This window comes from Pristiophorus japonicus, chromosome 19 (genome assembly GCF_044704955.1).
Source record: "Pristiophorus japonicus isolate sPriJap1 chromosome 19, sPriJap1.hap1, whole genome shotgun sequence".
NCBI lineage: Eukaryota > Metazoa > Chordata > Chondrichthyes > Pristiophoridae > Pristiophorus > Pristiophorus japonicus.
In genome coordinates, this window is record NC_091995.1 from 71,428,525 (window position 1) to 71,451,551 (window position 23,027).

At 40.5% G+C, this 23,027-nt stretch overlaps 1 protein-coding gene across 7 annotated transcripts in view; it reads left to right on the forward strand.

Annotated features, from left to right (window-relative positions):
- Positions 1-23,027, forward strand: part of LOC139229925 (putative RNA-binding protein Luc7-like 2) — an 80,548-nt gene that overhangs the window by 26,481 nt on the left and 31,040 nt on the right. For 2 of the 7 annotated variants that reach the window (XM_070861564.1, XM_070861566.1), the window contains 4 exons: positions 2,767-2,821; positions 5,072-5,166; positions 14,826-14,924; positions 18,234-18,344. In XM_070861564.1, the coding sequence (XP_070717665.1) occupies positions 14,829-14,924; positions 18,234-18,344 (207 nt within the window). In that variant the 5' untranslated portion in view covers positions 2,767-2,821; positions 5,072-5,166; positions 14,826-14,828. The other 5 variants (XM_070861561.1, XM_070861567.1, XM_070861563.1 and 2 more) reach the window with 4 other exon arrangements.

Below are 23,027 nucleotides of genomic sequence, written 5' to 3' on the forward strand. Positions count from 1 at the left end.
CTTGTAAGTTGCTACCCATCTGCTGTACTTTCTCTAATGACCAGAATCAGTAACAATGCTTTTTTTAATCGTAAAAATGTATCGCAATAGCCCCAGCTTTAAATCAAGTGGCCTTAATTGCTACAGTGTAGTAACTTAGCAGTAGATTTCTTTCTGCAGTTTAATGGTCTTAATGTCATAGTCCACAAGATCATTTATTAATCATTAATAAAACTGTAATTGAGTAGTGTCATAAGTGACGAGAGCATTATATACCCAAATTTAATTCGAGGGAAGAGTATGTAGAATTGTTATATACAATAGCTTGGTACATCGGCATCAAACAAGGCTTGACATTGTGCTAATTTGATATATCTGTTGCACTGCAAAGTTATTGGGTATATTTGTTGGATAAGTACAACTAGAAGATTATTTCCCCCCCTATGTCTTCCACAGACTCTATACACACACAGGCCATGGCCTTTGTGTGTAATGTTGGGGGGTGCACGTGGTTGTTTATGAATTATGGATGTGTGTAAGTGAATTCCAGTGCAGTTCTCTCAATAGAGCAACTCTGATAGCCTAAACAATGAAAATTAAGTTGATCAACATTATCTGAACCCTGAAATGTGATTTTACTGTCATTCGCTTTGAAGTATGTTATTGCTTCATCATTTGTATGATGGTGACTTTACATTGCGTTGGCTTTCTTAGTGTTGTGGTGCAACTCGCCTGTTTGATTTGGCAGCTTTTTGCAGTGCTGTTTGAAGATGAAAATAGTGTTGCATAGCTTGGGTTTACCAATTTGGTCACAGCTTCTGAAGCATAGTGCATTTTGTATTTTGGGGCATGGATAGTCGAGAGGCAATCTGGACAACCACAAAATGTCTGCCAAGACAGAAAATATGGACATTATTATTGCAGTACCTAATCTATATATTTCTACAGCTGGCCAGCAATATCTACTGGCAGATCGTGTGTACTCCGGAAGTATAGTACTGAGCAGACCTGAATATTTGACCATCAGTTTCTGAATGATCACAGAAACAGTCAAACTCACTTTCTTCTCTTTCCCCTCACAAACTGCCTTACTTTAAAAAGTACATTTCCAGTAAGGTGTTGGACTTGATGGCATTTTCAAGCATTTTAAAATAAATAATGCCAAAATCCGGTGATCGTGATCTCACTTCAGCAGGGGCATTAAACTCCGTTTTCTTTTGGGGCTTTATTCTGTTGCCGCCTTGCAAGTCGCAAATATACCCAATAACTTTCCATTAGGAATTAACATTAAAGTCTTAAAAATGCACTTCCCATCCAGGCTTCAATTTAACAATGCCTGTGGGGTAATTGCTCTGAACTGAGCCGCAGTCGTTTGTGTAACTCTGCTTTTTGGAGAGGTAGACATTGTTCAGGCTCAAGTATGGCCTGATGCATTTGCTCTCTGCAAAAATGTCTATGCTACCTTGCTTCCGGTTCTTGTTGCCAGCTTTCTACTAAGGAGCTGTAAAGTTAAGGCTATTTGTCTGAAATTTCTAAATTTAAGGCCAAGCTTTAAGCTCGGTATAGAATTTAATACTTCTGGCATTTGTTTACCAAATAATTGATATAAAATATACCTCTTCATATGCAGATAGATTGTGCATATGCTCAAGACTTAAACCATTGATTGCAGTACCAATCATGTATTGCATAATCATTCCAGAAGTCATAATTGGCCACATATTCAAAATTGTGACCATTGATTATTAACATAATCGCGAGCTTAGTATTGGAATTCATTTTTTTTGCAAATAAATACCAACATGTCAAGGCTTGTTTAGAAAAGTATCAATCTATTGGGTATGGCATTCTATTTAAGATCAAATCGGCAACATCACACTGAATGAAAGATTCAGGCAGAAACTAAAGTTCATTCTATTCAAACCCAATTCCTGCTCGTTTTCCTCTAAGGTTCCATTTCCTTATCTTCTAGTTTGTAGTTTAATCACATTAGGAAAAGGGCAATTCTAGTTCATCTTGCATTTTTTTTAATTTGTGCTTTCAATGATCCTGAAAAGTCAAAACGATTCTAGTTAGTGTGTGAAACATAAATCTTTAAATTTTAACAGCCTTGAGTTGAAATCGTACCTGAAGTGTGTGAGAAATGATCTTTCTCACAGTTGTGCAGTGCAAAAGTTTTAAACCTACATTTTAATTTGGAATGGCCTTCAGAGAAGTAAACTGTATAGTCAACCAAGTGTTTACTGTTGCTATTTTGAACACGCTGTTTAAGACCAAAAAAAGTAATGAAGTTTCATTTTGTAGAACTGCTTGCTGTGTGATTGGTGTAAGTCCCTTCTTGCAGGTGTATAACACTGAACACTCTCCCCTTTTTAACTTCCCAACATCCAGGGTGTAAAACACTGTGCAGCTGAGGCACTAATAGTGGAAGAGATGGAAGCTGGTGTCCTGGGGGCACTCGCAGTGTGTATCCACATTTTGCAAGCTTTTTCAATCTATATTTTTGTTTATCCCTCCGGTTTTTTTTTAAAGAAAGGATGCTTTGCAGTTGATTTCAAATGACAGTTTTACTGGGCTGAAAGAATTCCATAAGGTATCATGTCTTGGAAAAGAACTGTGTACAGAATCCTGAAAAGTAGATGTGGGGTTAATGAAAGCCATGTAGATCAGACGAAGCCAAATGGGCATTATTAGTCTATAAAATAATTTAAAAAGTTAAATGTCATTTATTCATGTTTTCGTACTCTGAGCAGTTTATATCCATTAAACAATGCTTTACTCTCACAGGAGTTCACCTGACACACGGTCTATGTTTGGACCACTGCAACACACCATCTGTAGGGTAGGGTGATGCAACTACCAAAATTATATTTGTGAAGATTTGCATATTGTTTGGCGTGTGATCTTAATGGAGCTTACATTATTCCCATGTGTTTTCTTTTGTAACAGCATCCTAAATTTTGCCACTTGCACACATGGGTTTAGAATTAACAAGTTAACTGCTTGGAGTAGTTTAGACCAAGTGAACGCACTGCACTTCTGTGACATAATTGAGGTTATAAAATTCTGGACGGTGCTTTTTAATGTATTTATAACTCGTCTTCTGAGTGGTGTTTTCATCTTTTTTTAATTTTTTTTTTAGTTTTATGTGATTTCAATGTGTTTTTCTCCTGTCCGTTATCGCTCACATATGTAATGGCTCCAATGCAGCTAGATGAAAGAAGTGCGTGGGCAGGTGTATAAAGTGGGTTCGAATCAGGTCAGTATGGAGAATACTGTAAGTGACCGCATCTGAATACCCTTACTTGAATTGGAATCCTAATTTTAATTTGGTTGTTTTTGGCATGATTGCTGTCAAAAATGGAGTTCAGACAGACATTTTAGTTGCTTCAAGTGATAGTGCAACTTCTTTAAATCTTTAGTCGGAGCCTCATTTGGCGGAAACGTTTCCCCGTGTTTCTCTTAAGGTAGGACAAGGAGCTCAGACCTCCTTTAACTGAATCTGTTGATACGGGCCACTTCGTAAGTTTGAAATTAGACTGTAGTACAATGTTATACACATCGCTCTCTGAGCGTGCACAGTCCAGATAGACTGGCAATTTTGTTGGTGAACTTCTTTCCCTGTAGCCGGCGTAATGGTATCCAGCTTTGTAGTTACCACAAAGTTGATTTTCCTACAGGTTTTATTTCCAAGACATGGTACTTGCCTGGAACCTTCTTCACAAAAGACTGATTGATGACCTCTTAAAATACAAGTTGCCCGAAACAAATGTGAAATCATCTGTGTGATCTGTAATATTAACCTACAGTAAACGTACTTGGGTGAAAAAGTATGTTTCCGATTGCCTTCTTGCCCTGCAAGTCCAGACCCCAAAAGGAATGTTGGTAAATGCTGACTACCACATTTACATTGTGCCTTGGGTGAAACCACGAAGGCCTAACCTGATGTTGAAGAAAGTCCTAGTAACCCAAAATTCTTGGACTGAGGTGTGGTGTAGAAGTCTCCACTAATGCTGGTTTGGACAGGTAATGAACAGTCTGACAGGATTGAGGTACTGGCTACAGACCTGTTCATATTGAATTATTTGCAGAGTGAAGCCCACTCTTTGGACAGGTCATGTATTTAATGCCAATAGTCTCTGGACTATTGTCCTCCAACAACAAATCCACCTTGTGCACCATAGTACTGCCGATAATGCATTCATTCTGGTGGTAACCTGCCGGGTTAGCAAATATGTTTTTGGGAAGTGCCATTTAGTCTGAGATAGCGGTGATCTAATCCAAACTTCTAAACATTAACTCTGGAGCTCAATGTTTCAGATGTCATCCCAACGGGAGAATCTGCCAACTTTTTAAAACATAACAAAAATTTACTCATCTTCCCCTTTCTATTTAGAACAGTTCTAACGTTTGATCACATTTATACAACATGATTTTGCTTTTGTAGAGTCCTATAATAGTGAGTAACTTAATAACCAGCAGCTACTGGATGTGCAAAAAAACAACTATCCTTGATTTCCATAACTCCCTGGAAACAGGCCATCAGGTAGGAGGAAGCTGGGGCTAAATTGAACAAGGGGCTTAAACTCAAAATTCCAAATTTATGCTTTAGTTAAGAACTTAAGTAGGAACAGGAGTAGGCCATTTGGCTCCTCGAGCCTGCTCCGCCATTTAATATTCTGCATTTTAGTTGTGAGGGCCTGTTGGGTTGTAGGTAAACTGTTCCGATTTATCTGGATACAGCATTGTGCTTTGTATCACATTTTTGAAAGCTCATAAAAGTAACTGGAGTTTCAATGGCTTTATTTGTGGTAATTTTACTGCAAATATCTCCAGACTTATCTATTCTAATTAAATTAAAAATAGATTTTTTTTTTGCTAAAACCTTCAAGCTCCTATTACCGAGCCATTCCGGAGACACTAATGTGTGTGTGTATATTTTTAATTGTGTCCATTTAGTTCAGGAAAGGCACAAGGTATTGGAAACATACTTTGTCAGAGGGATGGAGGCTGGGGTTACTTGTTACATGTGTGTGTGCGGTTCATAGTTTCCTTTTTAACCCTGTTTTGCTCTATGACCTCTGTATTACAGGAGATGCCAGTCGGCAGCGAATCCGATTTACCGACGACCGGGTCTGCAAGAGTCACCTCCTGAGCTGCTGCCCGCACGATATTCTTTCTGGAACGGTAATGCATTTTATTCAACGTGCCTATTTAATTTCACCATCCTTTGCTTGGGACTTGGTCAAATCTGATACTGAACATTTTCATGCCTGGCAGTTTTGGATCTCTCTCACTTTTTTTTTTGCTAAAATAGGGGCATTTTGGAATAACAATGGGGCCCAATTAAGCAGCTCCTGGTTAGATCAAGTTACTCAAGAACCTCCCTTATCCGGACGACCCCTCATCCAGAACCATTCCCGAGTGGCACATGCGCAGAACTCCGAGATGAACAAATTGAAGTCTTTCCTCGCTGCTGACTCCCACAATCGCTGGCCTGACCACCCCCCCCCATGATCTCTCTGCCGCACTCCCAGCCCCAAGCCAGCCAGCCCTGATATCCTGATATCCCCTTGCTCAGAACCTGTACCATCCAATTTAACTAGACCACCTCTCCGGAAAAATCCCGTATCCAGAATAGGCCAGGTCTCGAGGGTTCCAGATAAGGGAGGTTCAACCTGTACTGTGCTTTTTGCTAAAATAGGGGCATTTTGGAATAAAGGTGGAGATCAAGTTACTCAAGTACAACCCTTCCTGTCACTTCAGTGTGAAATAAGCACAGGATCAATTATGTAGATTCCGTCATTCTCCCTTTAAGCCAAACCACTTAAATATGAGTTTTAGTCCACTGTCACTTAAGACCAAATTTGCTGCTCTCCTTTATATACAGTACATCTAGTTTAATGGATCACCCATGGCATGCTCACATTAAATTGTATGATGTATAGTTTTGTAATACCAGGAATACTATATCATGTTGGTACACAGGGTATCACTGAAGCCAGAAAGACTAATTGCAGTTTAAATAAATGCAGCCTGAGAATGCTCACTTTATTGGTGTTTTGTCAGGAATCTATTCATCTTGGAATATGCTTGTCAGGCACCCAACATTTCAGGAATTTTATTACATGTGTGGAGCTTGTCAGTATGTACTGATGCAATATAGGGGATTGCCCTTATTGTTGCCCATATAAGTCATGGTTTTATAAGGACTGGAAAGTTATAAAAGAAAATGAAAGACTTGCATTTATATAGCGCCTTTCATGACTTCAGGAGTTCCCAAAGTACTTTACAGCCAATCTTTGAAGTGCAGTCACTGTTGTAATGTAGGAAATGCGGCAGCCAATTTGCGCACATAGCAAGTTCCCGCACATAGCAAGTTCCCGCACATAGCAATGTGACAATGATCAGATAATCTGTTTTTAGTGATGTTGATTGAGGGGTAAATATTATCCAGGACACCAGGGATAACTCCCCTGCTCCTCTTCGCAATAATGCCGTGGGATCTTTATGTCCACTTGAGAGGGCAGACAGGGCCTCATTTAACGTCTCATCCGAAAGACGGCCCCTCCGACAGCACAGCGCTCCCTTAGCGCTGCACTGCTGTGTTGGCCTAGATTTTTGTGCTCCAGTCCCTGGAGTGGGGCTTGAAGCCACAACCTTCTGACTCAAAGGCGAGAGTTCTACCATTTGAGCTAAGGCTGACACTTCCATGTCATACAGTGCAGAATATATTGGTGAACTGCTCTGGTGAAGCTATGTCACTTTAAGTATGAATGGTAAGCAACGTTCCCTCTAAGCTGCTCAGCCGTGCGCGGGACCAGCTATTCCAATGTGAAGTTTCACGCATGAAACTTTGGGCCGCACAGCCCTTTAAAGGAACCGTGCACCTAAATTTAAAATTAGGGAGAACATTGATGGTAAGGACTCTGGTATTTTCTGTTCTTGGAGAGTTTTTGTGTACTTTCCAAATTATCATCTTTTGTTTGTTTCATACTTTTTTTTAAAAGCATTATGAACAGGAAGGGTGCACCAAATGCACTGTCCTTGTTAGTGCATGTTGACATTGCTCGTGGCAAGTCGGATGGTACTTTGTTTTATAAGGACCGTACTATAATATGAAATGTAAATGTTATACTGCTGTTGGGTGACATTATATCCCTTTAAGGTCACAAAATGTCATTTCTGTTAATTAAGTACAAGGTGGGGGTCCAGGTTCAATTGCTGTTCAGTCTGCAGGTCACATCCCTGGCTTTATTTTAGTAGCGCTGAGCACTTCGAGTCCCGTCACCGAGACCTTGCAGAAATCAAGCGCAGACAGCGGAAGGAGCGTGCGGCAAACCAGTCCCACCCACCCCTTCCCTCAATGACTATCTGCCCCACCTGTGACAGGGACTGTGGTTCTCGTATTGGACTGTACAGCCACCTAAGGACTCATTTTTAGAGTGGAAGCAAGTCTTCCTCGATTCCGAGGGACTGCCCATGATGATGATCTATTTTAGTAGGTATGATTGGTACGGTCACTGAGGTGACATGTTCTGACTCTTGTCAAGTAAGGCCCTTGTTCCTGACAGATATTGTAGCAAATGTTTATAAAAAAAATACATCATTTTTGTCATGTGTAACAGGGAAATTTAGTATGATGGACAGAAAATTCATGCCAGATATTCAACTAGCATGTACATTGTCAGTCACACCAGTCCACAGGCAAACTTTTCTGTGTTACACAAAAAAAGTATATTGGAGAAAGGTGGTCAACCATTTGCAATGTACAGGAAGAATTCCAACAATGAATATTTTATTGACACAGAAGTTCGGAGGACCTGCAGCCTATGATTAACCTTAACAAACACACTTTTTTTTTCAACAAAAAAAACCTAGACTTTCATCCTCGATTCTGACCTACAGCCTGAAATTTATGACTATATTCCGATCTACAAACTCTTCAACAAAGAGCTATTAACTACTGACTTCACACTTTGTTTACTTAACAGCTGTTGGAGTTATTGACCTCAAAAGGACATCGTTTTATTTTAGAAGCACCATACCCTGTACTGCACAATGCACTATTCTACTGCTGTCATTCGACAGTAGTGTATTATCCAGATTATCACGAGCCCTGCCGCTGGAGGCCCACTAGTAATAAAAATGTCATATCTTCCCGTTAACACCAACTTGTGACCCTGCCCCATACCTAATTTTCTCTCCTTCCCCCTCTCTCTCAAGACAGTGACATACTGGTAATGGTTCAACAGGTGTGAGTGTCCCTCGGGTGCATGAAAATGTGGCCACTTTTTCTGTGTGAACTCATACATTCGTATCAAAACCAGGGTGTTTAAAATAGGATGACCATACATCTTCGTTTTCCAGGGACAGTCCCCAAATTAGGTAAAAAGAAAAAAAGACTTACATTTATAAAGCGCCTTTCACGACCACCGCCGCGCCTCAAAGCGCTTTACAGCCACTTTTGGAACAAAGTCACTGTTGTAATGTGGGAAACGTGGCAGCCACCGCAAACTCCCACAAACAGCAAAGTGATAATGACTAGATAATTTGTTTTTGTTATGTTGATTAGGGGATAAATATAGGCCAGGACTCCCCTGCCCTTCTTCAAAATAGTGACGTGGGATTTTTTACGTCCACCTGAGAGGGTAGACGGGGCCTCGGTTTAACGTCTCATCTGAAAGACGGAAACTCTGACAGTGCAGCATTCCCTCAGCACTGCACTGGCGTGTCAGCCTCGATTTATGTACTCAAGTTCCTGGAGTGGGACTTGAACCCACAGCCTTCTGACTCAGGCAAGTGTCCTACCCACTGAGCCACAGCTGACACTTTTCCAGGGCAAACAATGTCCCTGGGAGAGATCTTTGTTCATTAAACTTGTCCCCAAATAGACGAGAGCCATATTCATTGGAATATATGCATAACATACTGTTACAGATAATCACAGTTTCAGGTCAATGGACTGACCAATGTTGTTGTATTATTTATAAACGGTATCTGAATTCAATAGTGTGATGTCAAATCCGTGGTAATCTATGCACATTTGTTTTGCATTTGCAGTGTATATGTGCAACTCTTTAACATATAGGCTGCTAAAACGTTTTGCCTCACTATGCTGCAGAATCTGCATTTTCCGTCTTGGCTACTTTGCTGCATGTCCCCGGATTCGGTCACTATGGTTTAAACATGGAAGATCATCATCACAATCGTCCAGTCCAGTCTTTATTGATGCTCTCACACATACACAAACACTTTCCAGCAGTGCAATTTTTCCCCCTAACTTGACCCAATGATGCCAAGGCCAATTGTAGTGCATATTGTTCTCTGGCTGAAATCAGCTAGCCCATCGCAGAGCATGGATCAAAACCTGGGCTCAATATCTCATCACTGTGCATCTGGTGGAATTTTATGGAAATGTTGATGTTGATGCCACTATTTGTTTTGGCACACTTATTAATTCTGTATTGTAATACATATTCAGAGTGAGCCAAATAATTCAACACAGTAACGTAACCTTGTTCAGAGACTGCAGTGTCTCACGAACTGATTACTTGTGTTCCAGTCATTGAATTTTTAAAAAGTAAAAGTGCAGACTGTTTGTTACAGCTGCATTAAATAATAGTGAGTTAGATTTGGTTGGTTGGTAATCAACTGGAAAATTTGACATTTTGTATTTTGGATTCTAGGTTCAGAATTGACTGACTCCCTGATAATCTCCCCTTAATGCTAACTTTACGAATCACAAGTTAAATGTATTTTAAGTTACGTGGTTCTCGTTTTTAGTAAAGGTAAGTCCATAGCGCAAAGCTTGTCTCTGTCTTCAATACCATGCTGTGCCACTTGGTGAGGCCTTGAAAATGTCTGTTGAAGCAAAAGGAAATGGCACAGTGTTGTAGTGTATCCCATTGAGGTTAAAGCACGTGGTGAGCAAAATAATTTGCATTTACACAAATTGCCCAACTCCATCGCTCTCCCTAGCATCTATCTGTGGCTGAACCAGATTGTTCACAACCGTGGCGTCATATTTGACCCTGAAATGAGCTTCCGACCACACATCCGTGGCATAACTAAAACCGCATATTTCCACCTCCGTAACATCGCCCGGTTCCACCCTTGCTGCAGTTCATCTACTGCTAAAACCCTCATCCATGCCTTTGTTACCTCTGGACTTGACTAGTCCAACGCACCCCTAACTGGCCTCCCACATTCTACCCTACGTAAACTAGAGGTGATCCAAAACTCGGCTGCCATGTCCTAACTCGCACCAAGTCCCACTAACCCATCACCCCTGTAAACGCTAACCTACATTGGCTCCTGTTTCAGCACCCTCCATAGCCTCGCTCCTCCCTATCGCTGTAATCTCCTTCAGCCCCTCAACCCCTCCCAAGATATCTACACTCCTGTGCCTTCAGCTGCCAAGGCCCCAAGCTCTGGAACTCCATCCTAAACCTCTCCGCCTCTTTACCCCTCTCTCCTCCTTTTAAGATGCTGACTAAAACCTACCTCTTTGACCAAGCTTTTAGTCACCTGCGCTAATTTCTTGCGTTAATTTTTTTGTCTTATAACACTCCTGTGAAGTACCTTGGGACGTTTTACTACATTAAAGGCACTATATAAATACAGGTTGTTGTTGTATTTAATCCTTGCTGTACCTAATCTGAAATTACTTTGTGCTGGGTCCAAAGAGTGGAAAAATGTTTGGTTTCCCAGCAGATTATTATTTAAAAACAAATGGTCCTTTGGCCACAGGTTGATTGTATTTGCTGAAATCGATATTGTGCTTGTGAGTTCATATCTTTGTGCATGTATACATAAAGGGGCGAGAGTTGTAAAATCAGAAGATGTGTGAGTTTGACAATTCTCACAAAAATGTGAAATAAAAATATGTTCGAAAATGACAGTTCCCTCCCATCCCTTTCTTTGTGTGTAGGACTCGGAAGTCAGGTCACTTCTAAAAACTGTTTAGATGTTTCCTAGCCCATGAGCTGGGGCGGAGGGGCCAAGTCAGCGCATCAGCATTTTCTGATTAAATTTAAAAAAATCAGTACAACTTGACCCCTCTCGCCTGTCAGTTTATTTCTCACAAAGAACAGGACAATGAGGGCATATGTGCAGGGTGGAAACAGTTACCCAAATAAGAGTTCTGAACACAAAAGCATGTAGCATAAAACAAACAAGTTAGAAGGACAAATTCCCCTTACAGGGTATGGTGTAGTAGCCATTACAGAGACCTTGGCTACAAGCTGGGCATGATTGGGAGCTAAATATTCCAGGTAATAGGATCTTTAGAAAGGACAGGGAAATTGGGAAAGGAGGAGCAATATAAAACACAATTACAGCAGTGGAAAAAGGCTCTTCTATAATGGTGAACAAGCAGTGAAAACAGTATAGGTAGAACTAAGAACAGTAAAGGATGCAAGTCTCTGGTGGGAGTTGTCTACAGACCTTGCGACAATAGCGATGTAGTGGGGGGAGGGAAGCGGACGTATAAATACAGAGCAGAAAAGCATGCAACAGAAACAATGTAGTTATAATGGGAGATTTTAATTTTCACACATACTAGGAGAAGCAGAATAGCTCAAGTAGTAAAGGTACTGAGTTTCTAGAATGTATTTGGGACAGTTTTCTGGAACATTAGGTTTCAAGATTGGCGAGTGATAAGGCCATACTAGATTTAGCAATATGTAACAAACCAGAATTAGTTAACAATCTAACTTGTAAATAGTAACCATAATATGATTGAATTAATATTCGATTTGAGAGCGAGAGAAGCGAGAGTCACAAACTAAGGTTTTAAATTTAAGTAAGGCAAACTTGAAGGGGATGAGAAATAAATTGGCCACTGTAAACTGGGCTGAGCAGTTAAAGGATAAACAGACAAAAACCGTGGGAGGTATTCAAAGGTTTTTGGTACGATGCAAAACCAGTACATGCATCTGAAAGGTAAAAGTTGCACTTGTGTAATTGTATTCACTGGAGTTCAGAAGAATGAGAGGGGACCTCATAGAAACGTTTACAATTCTGACTGGTTTAGACAGGTTAGATGCAGGAAGAATGTTCCCAATGTTGGGGAAGTCCAGAACCAGGGGTCACAGTCTAAGGATAAGGGGTAAGCCATTTAGGACCGAGATGAGGAGAAACTTCTTCACCCAGAGAGTGATGAACCTGTGGAATTCTCTACCACAGAAAGTTGTTGAGGCCAATTCACTAAATATATTCAAAAAGGAGTTAGATGAAGTCCTTACTACTAGGGGGATCAAGGGAGATCAAGGTGAGAAAGCAGGAATGGGGTACTGAAGTTGCATGTTCAGCCATGAACTCATTGAATGGCGGTGAGGCTAGAAGGGCCAAATGGCCTACTCCTGCACCTATTTTCTATGTTTCTATGTTTCTAAGCAACCATGGTCAACTAATGAGTTAAGAGACAGTATCAAGAAGAAAAGGCTTACACAAATGCAAGGCAAAGTGGAAATCCAGCAGACTGGGAGAGCTATAAAAAGCAACAAAGGGATACAAAGAAAGTGATGTGGTGCCAAAATGGAATATGAAAATTTAACTTGCTGGGATAACTGATAAATTGGAGCTCGGCATTTTGGAATGAAATCAGGAAGCACTTTTCCAAAGGGGGTAATGGCAATCTGGAATTTTCTACCCCCAAAGGCTATGGATGTTGGGGGTCAATTGAAGTTTTCAAGACTGAGATCAACAGATTATTATTAGGTAAGTGTATCGCAGGACCTGGATCAAAGGCAGGTAAATGGATTTGAGGTACCGATCAGCCATGATCGGATTGAAATGGGCTCAAGGGGCGAGCTGAATATCCTATTCCTGTTCGAATCTCCCGGTGGGAGATTGTATCTCCACTCTTTGCTAAAAGTTGTTTGGCATTATTATTCTGCAGTAGCAAGGAAAGTTGCTGGGGTTGTTAATGGTCTAATACATATACATATTTTAGGTCCATCATTGAAACACCTGTGAACTTTTTAACGTGGAAGCAAGTCATCCTCGATTCGAGGGACTGCCTATGATAATAGATCAAAGGGAAAGAACAGCTCGCTTAGATGATCAGGTTTAACGTCAGGAGCTGATACAATTCACTGGTGCAGAGGCTGGAAAGTATGGAGTGCACTTGTTACCAGCCTGCAGAGTGAAGAAGCCACACAAGGCAGTATCTATCTTCTCAAACTGCTGAAGACTTTGTCTGCTTTCATCTAATAGAAGATTTGAAGGGACACTGATGAAATTGAAGAGCAGTAGCTTTGTAAATGATGAAGCAGGCAGAATCCATTGTCCATCTTTCTCGGACAGATACCCAAACATCAGCTGAGGTTACTTATTTCTTCAGGGGGCATCTAGCTGTCTCATTGGTCTGCCTCTTTCACTCATCATCGGCTTCACACCTCTTTGCTCGGTCGTGTGAACAGCAATATTTGATACATTTCCAGAGTGTTTCACTTTTTAAGCCTTTCACAGTTTACTTTACATGATCTTCAGTGGCCTTATGGGCCTTCCTTTTGAATCAGTCATATTGTGATTGGGGAGAGGATTCGGCCAGACTCCAAGTGAGTTATGGTTAGAGAGGAGTGTGCACTTACTTTTGAGGATGTAGTTAAACTCTGTCCTGCTCTGGGCTTCTTTCCCAAGTCAATCTTCTTCTAGAGTGAGTTTGAAGGTGTCAGCTTTGGCTCAGTGGGTAGCACTCTTGCCTCTGAGTCAGAAGGTTGTGGGTTCAAGTCACACTGCAGACACTTGATCCAGGCTGACACTCCAGTGTCGTGCTGAGGGAGTGTTGCACTATTGGAGATATTGTCTTCAGGTGAGACGTTAAACAGAGACCGTGTCTGCTTGCTCTCGGGTGGACGTAAATGATAATATGGCACTCTTCAAAGAAGAAACGGGGACTTCTCCTGGTTTCTTGGCTAATATTTATCACAACCGACATCACTAATAAAACACATTATCTGACCATGTTGTTTGTGAGACCTTGCTGTTTGCATATTATCTGTTGCATTTCCCTACATTTCAAAAGTACGTTATGGCTCTAAATCATTTTGGGACATGCTGAGATTGTGAAAGGTGCTATATAAATGCAGATTTTTTCTCTTGGAGCCCAAACCTTAAAGCCACCCTTGGATGTTGAGAACGTAATTACTGACCATCACTCCAGTACAGTACTGAGGGAGTGCTACACTGTTGGAGGTGCCGTCTTTTGGATGAGACAGTAAATGGACGCAAAAGATCCCATGGCACTATTTCGAAGAAGAGCTGGGCTGGGCAGTTATCCCCGGTGTCCTGGTCAATATTTATCCCTCAATCAACAGATTATCTGGTCATTATCACATTACTGTTTGTGGGAGCTTGCTGTGCGCAAATTGGCTGTGGTATTTCCTACACTACAACAGTGACTGCACTCCAAAAGTACTTCATTTGGCTGTAATGTGCTTTGAGATGTTTGATGGTTGTGAAAGGTGCTATAGAAATGCAAGTCTTTTTTTCCAGTGTCTAAATGTAAGTCACTGTACAAGGAGTTCATTATGTAAAACATTTTTGTAATGTTTTGATGTGATGAGGCGTATAAATGGAAATAAGTTTTCTTCAGTGTAGTTCATTTTGTTCAGAATTGAAATGTGTTGATTATTTACAACCTTGATTTGCTGTGGAAGTTTCTCTGTCAAATCATGCTGATTTAAACATTGCTGCTTAGGACTCCTGATGTTCAATGATATAGCCCTCTGTCTTTTTAATGTTATTTGTAGGTTGAAGTAATGGTGTGGTATTTTTATTTTGCTATTTCATTTAATATCATTTAGTTAATGATTCAATTGTCTCTTGATTTTCTACAGAGAATGGACCTTGGGGAGTGCACCAAAGTTCATGACCTTGCACTGAGAGCAGACTATGAAATTGCCTCCAAGTTAAAGGACCACTTTTTTGAAATGGATGTAAGTGATGGTGTAATTTCTGCTATGTAGAGTTGAAAGATATGGTGCAGGTAACACCTTAAAGTGAAGTCTAAAAATGATGACACATTTTCAATCTACAATCTGTGTTTTTAGTTGCCCACTATTTGAACAGGCTACTTCAAAGTGAAACAAAAGCAAAATATTGCAGATGCTGGAAATTTGGAGAAAAAACAAAATGCTGGAAATAATCTGACTTAAGGGTCATCGACCCTGAAACGTTAACAATTTCTCTCTCCACAGGTGCTGCCTGACCTGAGTATTTCCAGCATTTTCTGTTTTTAATTTAAAAGTGAAAATGGTTTAATTGAAAACAAATTCACCAAGGGTTCCAAAAATATAGATGCATTTTCATGGTATTTGGATAATTTGTGGGAATATAGTAATGGAATGTAATATGCTGCTGGAATGAAATAATATGAGAATGTAAGTTCCAGTAGCCCCTGCAGGTGGAATTCCAGCTTGCACAACTGCCCACAAATTCGACAGTAATTGGTACGGATTTCAGTGTCTCACTGAGAGAAAGCATAGATGCACATGATATTGTCCCTTTGGGTTTGAATATATAGGGAGCATCTAAGCACTTACGCACCTGCTTGCCTGGAACTGTCTGCTCTCACTGAATGTAGATTTTTAATCATCTGTTCTTAATTTTTTCAATTTCTGTGCACAAATATGAATTGCCATATCAACTCCTTATAAAATCCTAAATACCTCAAATCAAATCACCCCTTAACCTTCTATATTCCAGGTACTAAAACCCTAGTTTATGCAATCTCTCCTCATAATTTAACTCTTGGAGTCCTGGTACATTCTGCTGAATCTGCGCGGCACTCCTTCCAAAAGCCAATATATCCTTTCGAAGGTACGGTGCCCAGAACTGTACACAGTACTCAAGATGTAGCCTAACCAGGGCTTTGTATAGCTGCAGCAAAACTTCCCTTTATATTCCATCTCTCTAGATATAAAGGCTAACATTCTATTAGCCTTTTTGATTATTTATTTATACCTGACCGCTAAATTTTAGTGATCTGTGTACATGGGCCTCTAACTCTCTTTAGATCTTCACTGTTCCTAGCTTTCCACCATTTAAAAAAAAACTCTGAACTATCCTTTTTTGATCCAAAATATATGACCTCCATCTGCCACTGTTTTGCCCACTCATTTAATCTATTTATATCTCTGATTTTTATGCTCCCATCTACACTACTTGTATGCCACCAATCTTTGTGCCATCAGCAAACTTGGATAAATGGCACTCTATTGTGTAATCTAAATCATTAATAAATATAGTGAATCAGTGAGGCTCCAGCTCACTGTGAGGCTTCACTATATTTGTGGAACACCACTAATCACTTCCTTCCAATTAGATTACATACCCATTATCCTTACTCTGTCTTCTACCGTCCAACCAGGTCAATAATTTGCCTTCAATTCCATGAGCTTTAATTTTAGTTAACAGTCTCTTATCAAACGATTCTGGAAGTACATATAAACGACATCCATAGACATGCCCTAGTCTACTAATTTAGTTCCTCAAAACATTCAGTTGGGTTTGTTGGACATGATTTGTCCTTTACAAATCCATGTTGTCTCTCTCTGATCAGCTGAAATTCCTCTAAGTACCAAGTCATTCTGTTCTTAATTATAGATTCCAATAACTTCCTTACAACAGATGTTAGACTAACAGGTCTATAGTTTCCTGGTTTCTCTCGCACCTTTCTTTAATAACGAGCAACCTTCCCTTGCTCTACTCTATCATTCATACAGTCTGCTTCAGTCATTTTCTCTGTTTCCAACACCAGACATATGTCTAGTTTTCTCCCACACAAGGAACCGTTTCTGTCATTTATCAGTTTTCTGTTTGCTACTTGATGGTTTTCGATTGTTCCTGGAAGAGGAAGAAAGCTTCATCAACTTTTCTGTTTCTTTAAAGGCTGCTATGTTTGTGTACTGTTTTCAGACAGGGGCTAATCAGTTTCGCTGCATAAAACTCATCTGTTACAGCTCAAGTGAAATGCTCTGTAATTCAAGCAGGGGTCAGACACAACACTGAATGTCCTCAGTGTGTTGGTATCAGCCATTTGTGTGGTGTCATAAATGCACTTAATTCCTGCACCACCTCCCCACTCCACTATTATTGGCTGCTCAAGTGTCTCGTTTCATCTTTTTCCTGTTTCCTGCTCTAAACTTACCTGTTTTTTAATGTAAAAAATTCCTGTTATACTTTTTCTAAGATATGCTTTGGCCACTTAAAAACATAGAATAGTACAGCACAGAAGGAGGCCACTCAGCCCAAACAGTCTGCGCCGACTCTTTCAAAGAGCAACCCAGTCAGTCTCGCTCTTTCCCCACAAGTTTTTTCTCTTTCAAGTATGTATCCAATTCCCTTTTGAAGGCTACTATTGAATCTGTATCCACACCCCATCGGGCAGTGCGTTCCAAATCCTAACCACTCATTGCGTAAAAATATTTTTCCTCATGTCACCTCTGGTTCTTTTGCCAGTCACCTTAAATCTGAGTCCTCTGGTTATTGACCCTTCAGCCATTGGAAATAGTTTCTCTTCATTTACTCTAATCTGAACCCTTCACAATTTTAAACACCTCGATTGATTCTCCTCTTAACCTTCTCTGCTCCAAGGAGAACAACCCCAGCTTCTCTAGCTTATCCACGTAACTGTATTCCCTCATTCCTGGAACCATTCTTGTAAACCTCTTCTGCACCCTCTTCAAAGCCTTCATGTCTGTTCCATTCTCCTCTTTTCCCCCCCCCCCCGCCCTCCTTTAGTGTGGGGAGAAAATGTGGCACATAAATTGGATAGACCTGCTGCAGAATTTTCTTGGCTATCCTGTAGAAATGAACCTTTAGCTGCTGCAAAATTCTAAGGGCACTGTTTGTGCCTATCTGTTTCACCAGAAATCTTGATTATTTCCTGTCCCCATCTGAAATGAAAACATAACAGCACTCTCTCTGTGGAGAGAGAAACACAGAGTGAGTTCTTGTAAATTGTATAACCCAGTGCCACACAATATCACCGATTAACCCTTGGGGAGGGGGCACATGTTTGTCATTTGAAAATTCTAGATTTCAAGAAACATTCTCTCTTGGGTCTGGAAGTATAATTCATGGGTTGGAGTTTGATGTGTGTCCTTACCTGACGCACAATAAATGTTGCCCTCTATTACAGTGTTTGTTCTATACTTAATCATCGTTGACTTCAGATCTTCCTGAATCCAACTATATTGGATTTCCAAGAATAATGACTCTGCTCTTTATATATTTTTTTGTAGGCCATGGATCACTTGCAATCATTCATCACAGACTGCGACAGAAGAACAGAAATTGCAAAGAAACGGTTGGCAGAAACCCAAGAAGAGATCAGTGCAGAGGTGGCAGCGAAGGTAGAATCAATAATAGTCATTCTTCTAGTGAACCCAAGGATTTAGCTACAAAATAGGTAGCTATGTAGGAGTAGAATAAGCAGGATGTGTGTTGCTGCTTTTATATTTGTAAAAGCAAATGGCCAGTTTTTGAAGAGAAAGGTGTAGAATTTCTGATGCCATTTTGTGTACTGATCACAGTTTCCTTATTTTTCTTTCACACTTTTAAATACAGTTGACTATTGGAAGTTCAAAAGACCACAAATTTAGTGATAAGATGTGTGTGTAGCAGGCTGATCACATGTTGATTTCACGCTTCTGTAATTATTTGTATGGTTAAAGTGAGTTAGGAAAGTGCAATAGTATAATTTGTTCATCCTCTGTAATCGCCTGTAAAGGTGGAGATTTCCTCCGGGCAGGTGACCTTCAATTCAATTTCCTCACTCCGTAAACTCTGAACTCCCCCCTCCCCCTCCCCGCCATTGGAGTTTTTCTCCCTCAGGTATTTATTCATAAGGCTAGTGATATGTCATCACGTCCTGTGATTTTTGTAACTTAGTGATGTGACCTCAAGTCATGTCGTTCTTAAAAAAGTTTACTTTTTTTTTTAAACAGAATGTCAAATTGCCCTATAAGTTTGATTTTATCAGTATTTTATAAAAGAATCCAAGAGTGATTTAAGCAATTGCAATTACTTAAGGCAGCGAAGTATTATCCAGATTGTCATCCAGTGCTGAAGGTGCAGATAAACATTTGGGGTTTTCTGCCATTCTCACTGCTGCAATGCAGCATTTTACTTGTATATGAGAAATGGTGTAAACGGTGTGATTGATGTTTCATACATTATATGCAACGAATGACGATAACTAATGCATTTCCTTTGTCTTTATTAAATGGTGATGTGAAAGCTGTTTGTTCTCTAAGGTGCCATCTTTAAAGAAAAGACAAACATCCCTCAGTCCTGACACATCCCAGCAACACAATTCTTGGAAGTATAGTGAACAGTGAGTAGGATAGTGATAGACTTCAGGAGGACATAGACAGGCTGGTGAAATGGGTGGACACATGGCAGATGAAATTTAACACAAAAAATTGCGAAGTGATACATTTTGGTATGAAGAAGAGGCAATATAGACTAAAAGGTACAATTCTAAAGCGGGTGCATAAACGGAGAGACCTGGAGAAAGCGGTTAAAAAAGCATATGGAATCCTGGGCTTCAGAAATAGAGGCATAGAGTATAAAATCTGGTGAGCGTAAATTTAAAAAGTCAGAGAAAGGAGAAGGCAATAGTGCAATGATAACCAGAGTGTGGCAGGAAGGGACCGAGCCTATACACACAAGTGCATCAGAAAGTGGGGTCAGAGTAGGGAAAAATGGCAAAAAGACAACATTTAAAAGCTCTTTATCTGAATGCACGCAACATTCATAAGAAGATAGATGAGTTGACGGCACAACTAGAAATAAATGGGTATGACCTGATGGCCATTACATTGACCAAGACAGGGAACTGGATATACACCAGGATTTGCCATTTTAGAAGGATAGGCAGAAAGGAAAAGGAGGTGGATTTGCTCTGTTAATAAAGGTTAAGATCAGTGCAGTAATAATGATATTGGCTCAGATGATCAAGATGTAGAATCAGTTTAGGTAGAGATAAGAAATGAGGGAAAGAAGTCACTGGTGGGAGTGGTCGAAAGGCTCCCTAACAGTAGCTACATTGTAGAACAGAGTATAAATCAAGAAATAATGGAGGCTTGTAAGATAGGTACAGGATACTGCAATATTCATGGGTGATTTTAATCTTCATATTGATTGGACAAATCAAAGCAGGATCAGCATGGTTTTATGAAGGGAAATCATATTTGATAAATTTGCTGGAGTTCTTTGAGGATGTAACGAGCAGGATGGATAAAGGGGAACCAGTAGATGTGGTGTATTTGGACTTCCAGAAGGCATTTGACAAGGTGCCACATAAAAGGTTACTGCACAAGATAAGAGCTCACAGGGTTTGGGGTAATATATTAGCATGGATAGAGGATTGGCTAACTACCATAATACAGAGAGTTGGGATAAATGGGTCATTTTCAGGTTGGCAAACTAACTAGTGGGGTGCTGTTGGGGAGGAGTTAAACTAATATGGCAGGGGGATGGGAACCAATTCAGGGAGACAGAAGGAAACAAAAAGGAGACAAAAGCAAAAGACAGAAAGGAGATGAGTAAAAGTGGAGGGCAGAGAAACCCAAGGCAAAAAACAAAAAGGGCCACTGAATGAAAAGGGGCTGCAGGAGGGGTCAAAACTAAAAATCATGGTTTTAAAAACTAGTATTAAAACACTCTACCTAAACACATGCAGCATTTGAAATAAAGTAAATGAGTTGACGGCACAAATCATTACAAATGGGTATGATTTGGTGGCCATTACAGAAACGTGGTTGCAGGGTGGCCAAGACTGGGAATTAAACATACAGGGGTATCTGACGATTCGGAAAGAGAGACAAGAAGGGAAAGGAGGTGGGGTAGCTCTGTTAATAAAGGATGATATCAGGGCAGTTGTGAGAGACGATATTGGCTCTAATGAACAAAATGTTGAATCGTTGTGGGTGGAGATTAGAGATAGTAAGGGGAAAAAGTCACTGGTGAGCGTAGTTTATAGGCCCCCAAATAATAACTTCACGGTGGGGCGGGCAATAATCAAGGGAATAATGGAGGCATGTGAAAAAGGAACGGCAGTAATCATGGGGGATTTTAACCTACATATCGATTGGTCAAATCAAATCGCACTGGGTAGCCTGGAGGAGGAATTCATAGAATGCATACGGGATTGTTTCTTAGAACAGTATGTTACAGAACCTACAAGGGAGCAAGCTATCTTAGATCTGGTCCTGTGTAATGAGACAGGAATAATAAACGATCTCCTAGTAAAAAATCCGCTCGGAATGAGTGATCACAGTATGGTTGAATTTGTAATACAGATTGAGGGTGAGGAAGTAGTGTCTCAAACGAGCATACTATGCTTAAACAAAGGCGACTACAGTGGGATGAGGGCAGAGTTGGCTAAAGTAGACTGGAAACAGACTAAACGGTGGCACAATTGAGGAACAGTGGAGGACTTTTAAGGAGCTCTTTCATAGTGCTCAACAAAAATATATTCCAGTGAAAAAGAAGGGTGGTAAGAGAAGGGATAACCAGCCGTGGATAACTAAGGAAATAAAGGAGAGTATCAAATTAAAAACCCAATGCGTATAAGGTGGCCAAGGTTAGTGGGAAACTAGAAGATTGGGAAAATTTTAAACGACAGCAAAGAATGACTAAGAAAGCAATAAAGAAAGGAAAGATAGATTACGAAGGTAAACTTGCGCAAAACATAAAAACAGATAGTAAAAGCTTTTACAGATATATAAAACGGAAAAGAGTGACTAAAGTTCATGTTGGTTCCTTAGAAGATGAGAAGGGGGATTTAATAATGGGAAATGTGGAAATGGCTGAGACCTTAAACAATTATTTTGCTTCGGTCTTCACAGTGGAAGACACAGAAACCATGCCAGAAATTGCTGGTCACGGGAATGTGGGAAGGGAGGACCTGGAGACAATCACTATCACTAGGGGGGTAGTGCTGGACAGGCTAATGGGACTCGAGGTAGACAAGTACCCTGGTCCTGATGAAATGCATCCCAGGTATTAAAAGAGATGGCGGAAGTTATAGCAGATGCATTCGTTATAATCTACCAAAATTCTCTGGACTCTGGGGAGGTACCAGCAGATTGGAAAGCAGCTAATGTAACGCCTCTGTTTAAAAAAGGGGGCAGACAAAAGGCAGGTAACTATAGGTCGGTTAGTTTAACATCTGTAGTGGGGAAAATGCTTGAAACTATCATTAAGGAAGAAATAGTGGGACATCTAGATAGGAATAGTGCAATCGAGCAGACACAGCATGGATTCATGAAGGGGAAATCATGTTTAACTAATTTACTGGAATTCTTTGAGGATATAACGAGCATGGTGGATAGAGGTGTACCGATGGATGTGGTGTATTTAGGTTTTCAAAAGGCATTCGATAAGGTGCCACACCAAAGGTTACTGCAGAAGATAAAGGTACGCGGGGTCAGTGGAAATGTATTAGCATGGATAGAGAATTGGCTGGCTAACAGAAAGCAGAGAGTCGGGATAAATAGGTCCTTTTCGGGTTGGAAATCGATGGTTAGTGGTGTACCACAGGGATCGGTGCTGGGACCACAACTATTTACAATATACATAGATGACCTGGAAGAGGGGACAGAGTGTAGTGTAACAAAATTTGCAGATGACACAAAGATTAGTGGTAAAGCGGGTTGTGTCGAGGACACAGAGAGGCTGAAAAGTGATTTAGATAGGTTAAGCGAATGGGCTAAGGTTTGGCAGATGGAATACAATGTCGGAAAGTGTGAGGTCATCCACCTTGAGGAAAAAAAACATTAAAAGGGAATATTATTTGAATGGGGAGAAATTACAACATGCTGCGGTGCAGAGGGACCTGGGGGTCCTTGTGAATGAATCCCAAAAAGCTAGTTTGCAGGTGCAGCAGGTAATCAGGAAGGCGAATGGAATGTTGGCCTTCATTGCGAGAGGGATGGAGTACAAAAGCAGGGAGGTCCTGCTGCAACTGTATAGGGTATTGGTGAGGCCTCACCTAGTGTACTGCGTGCAGTTTTGGTCACCTTAAGGAA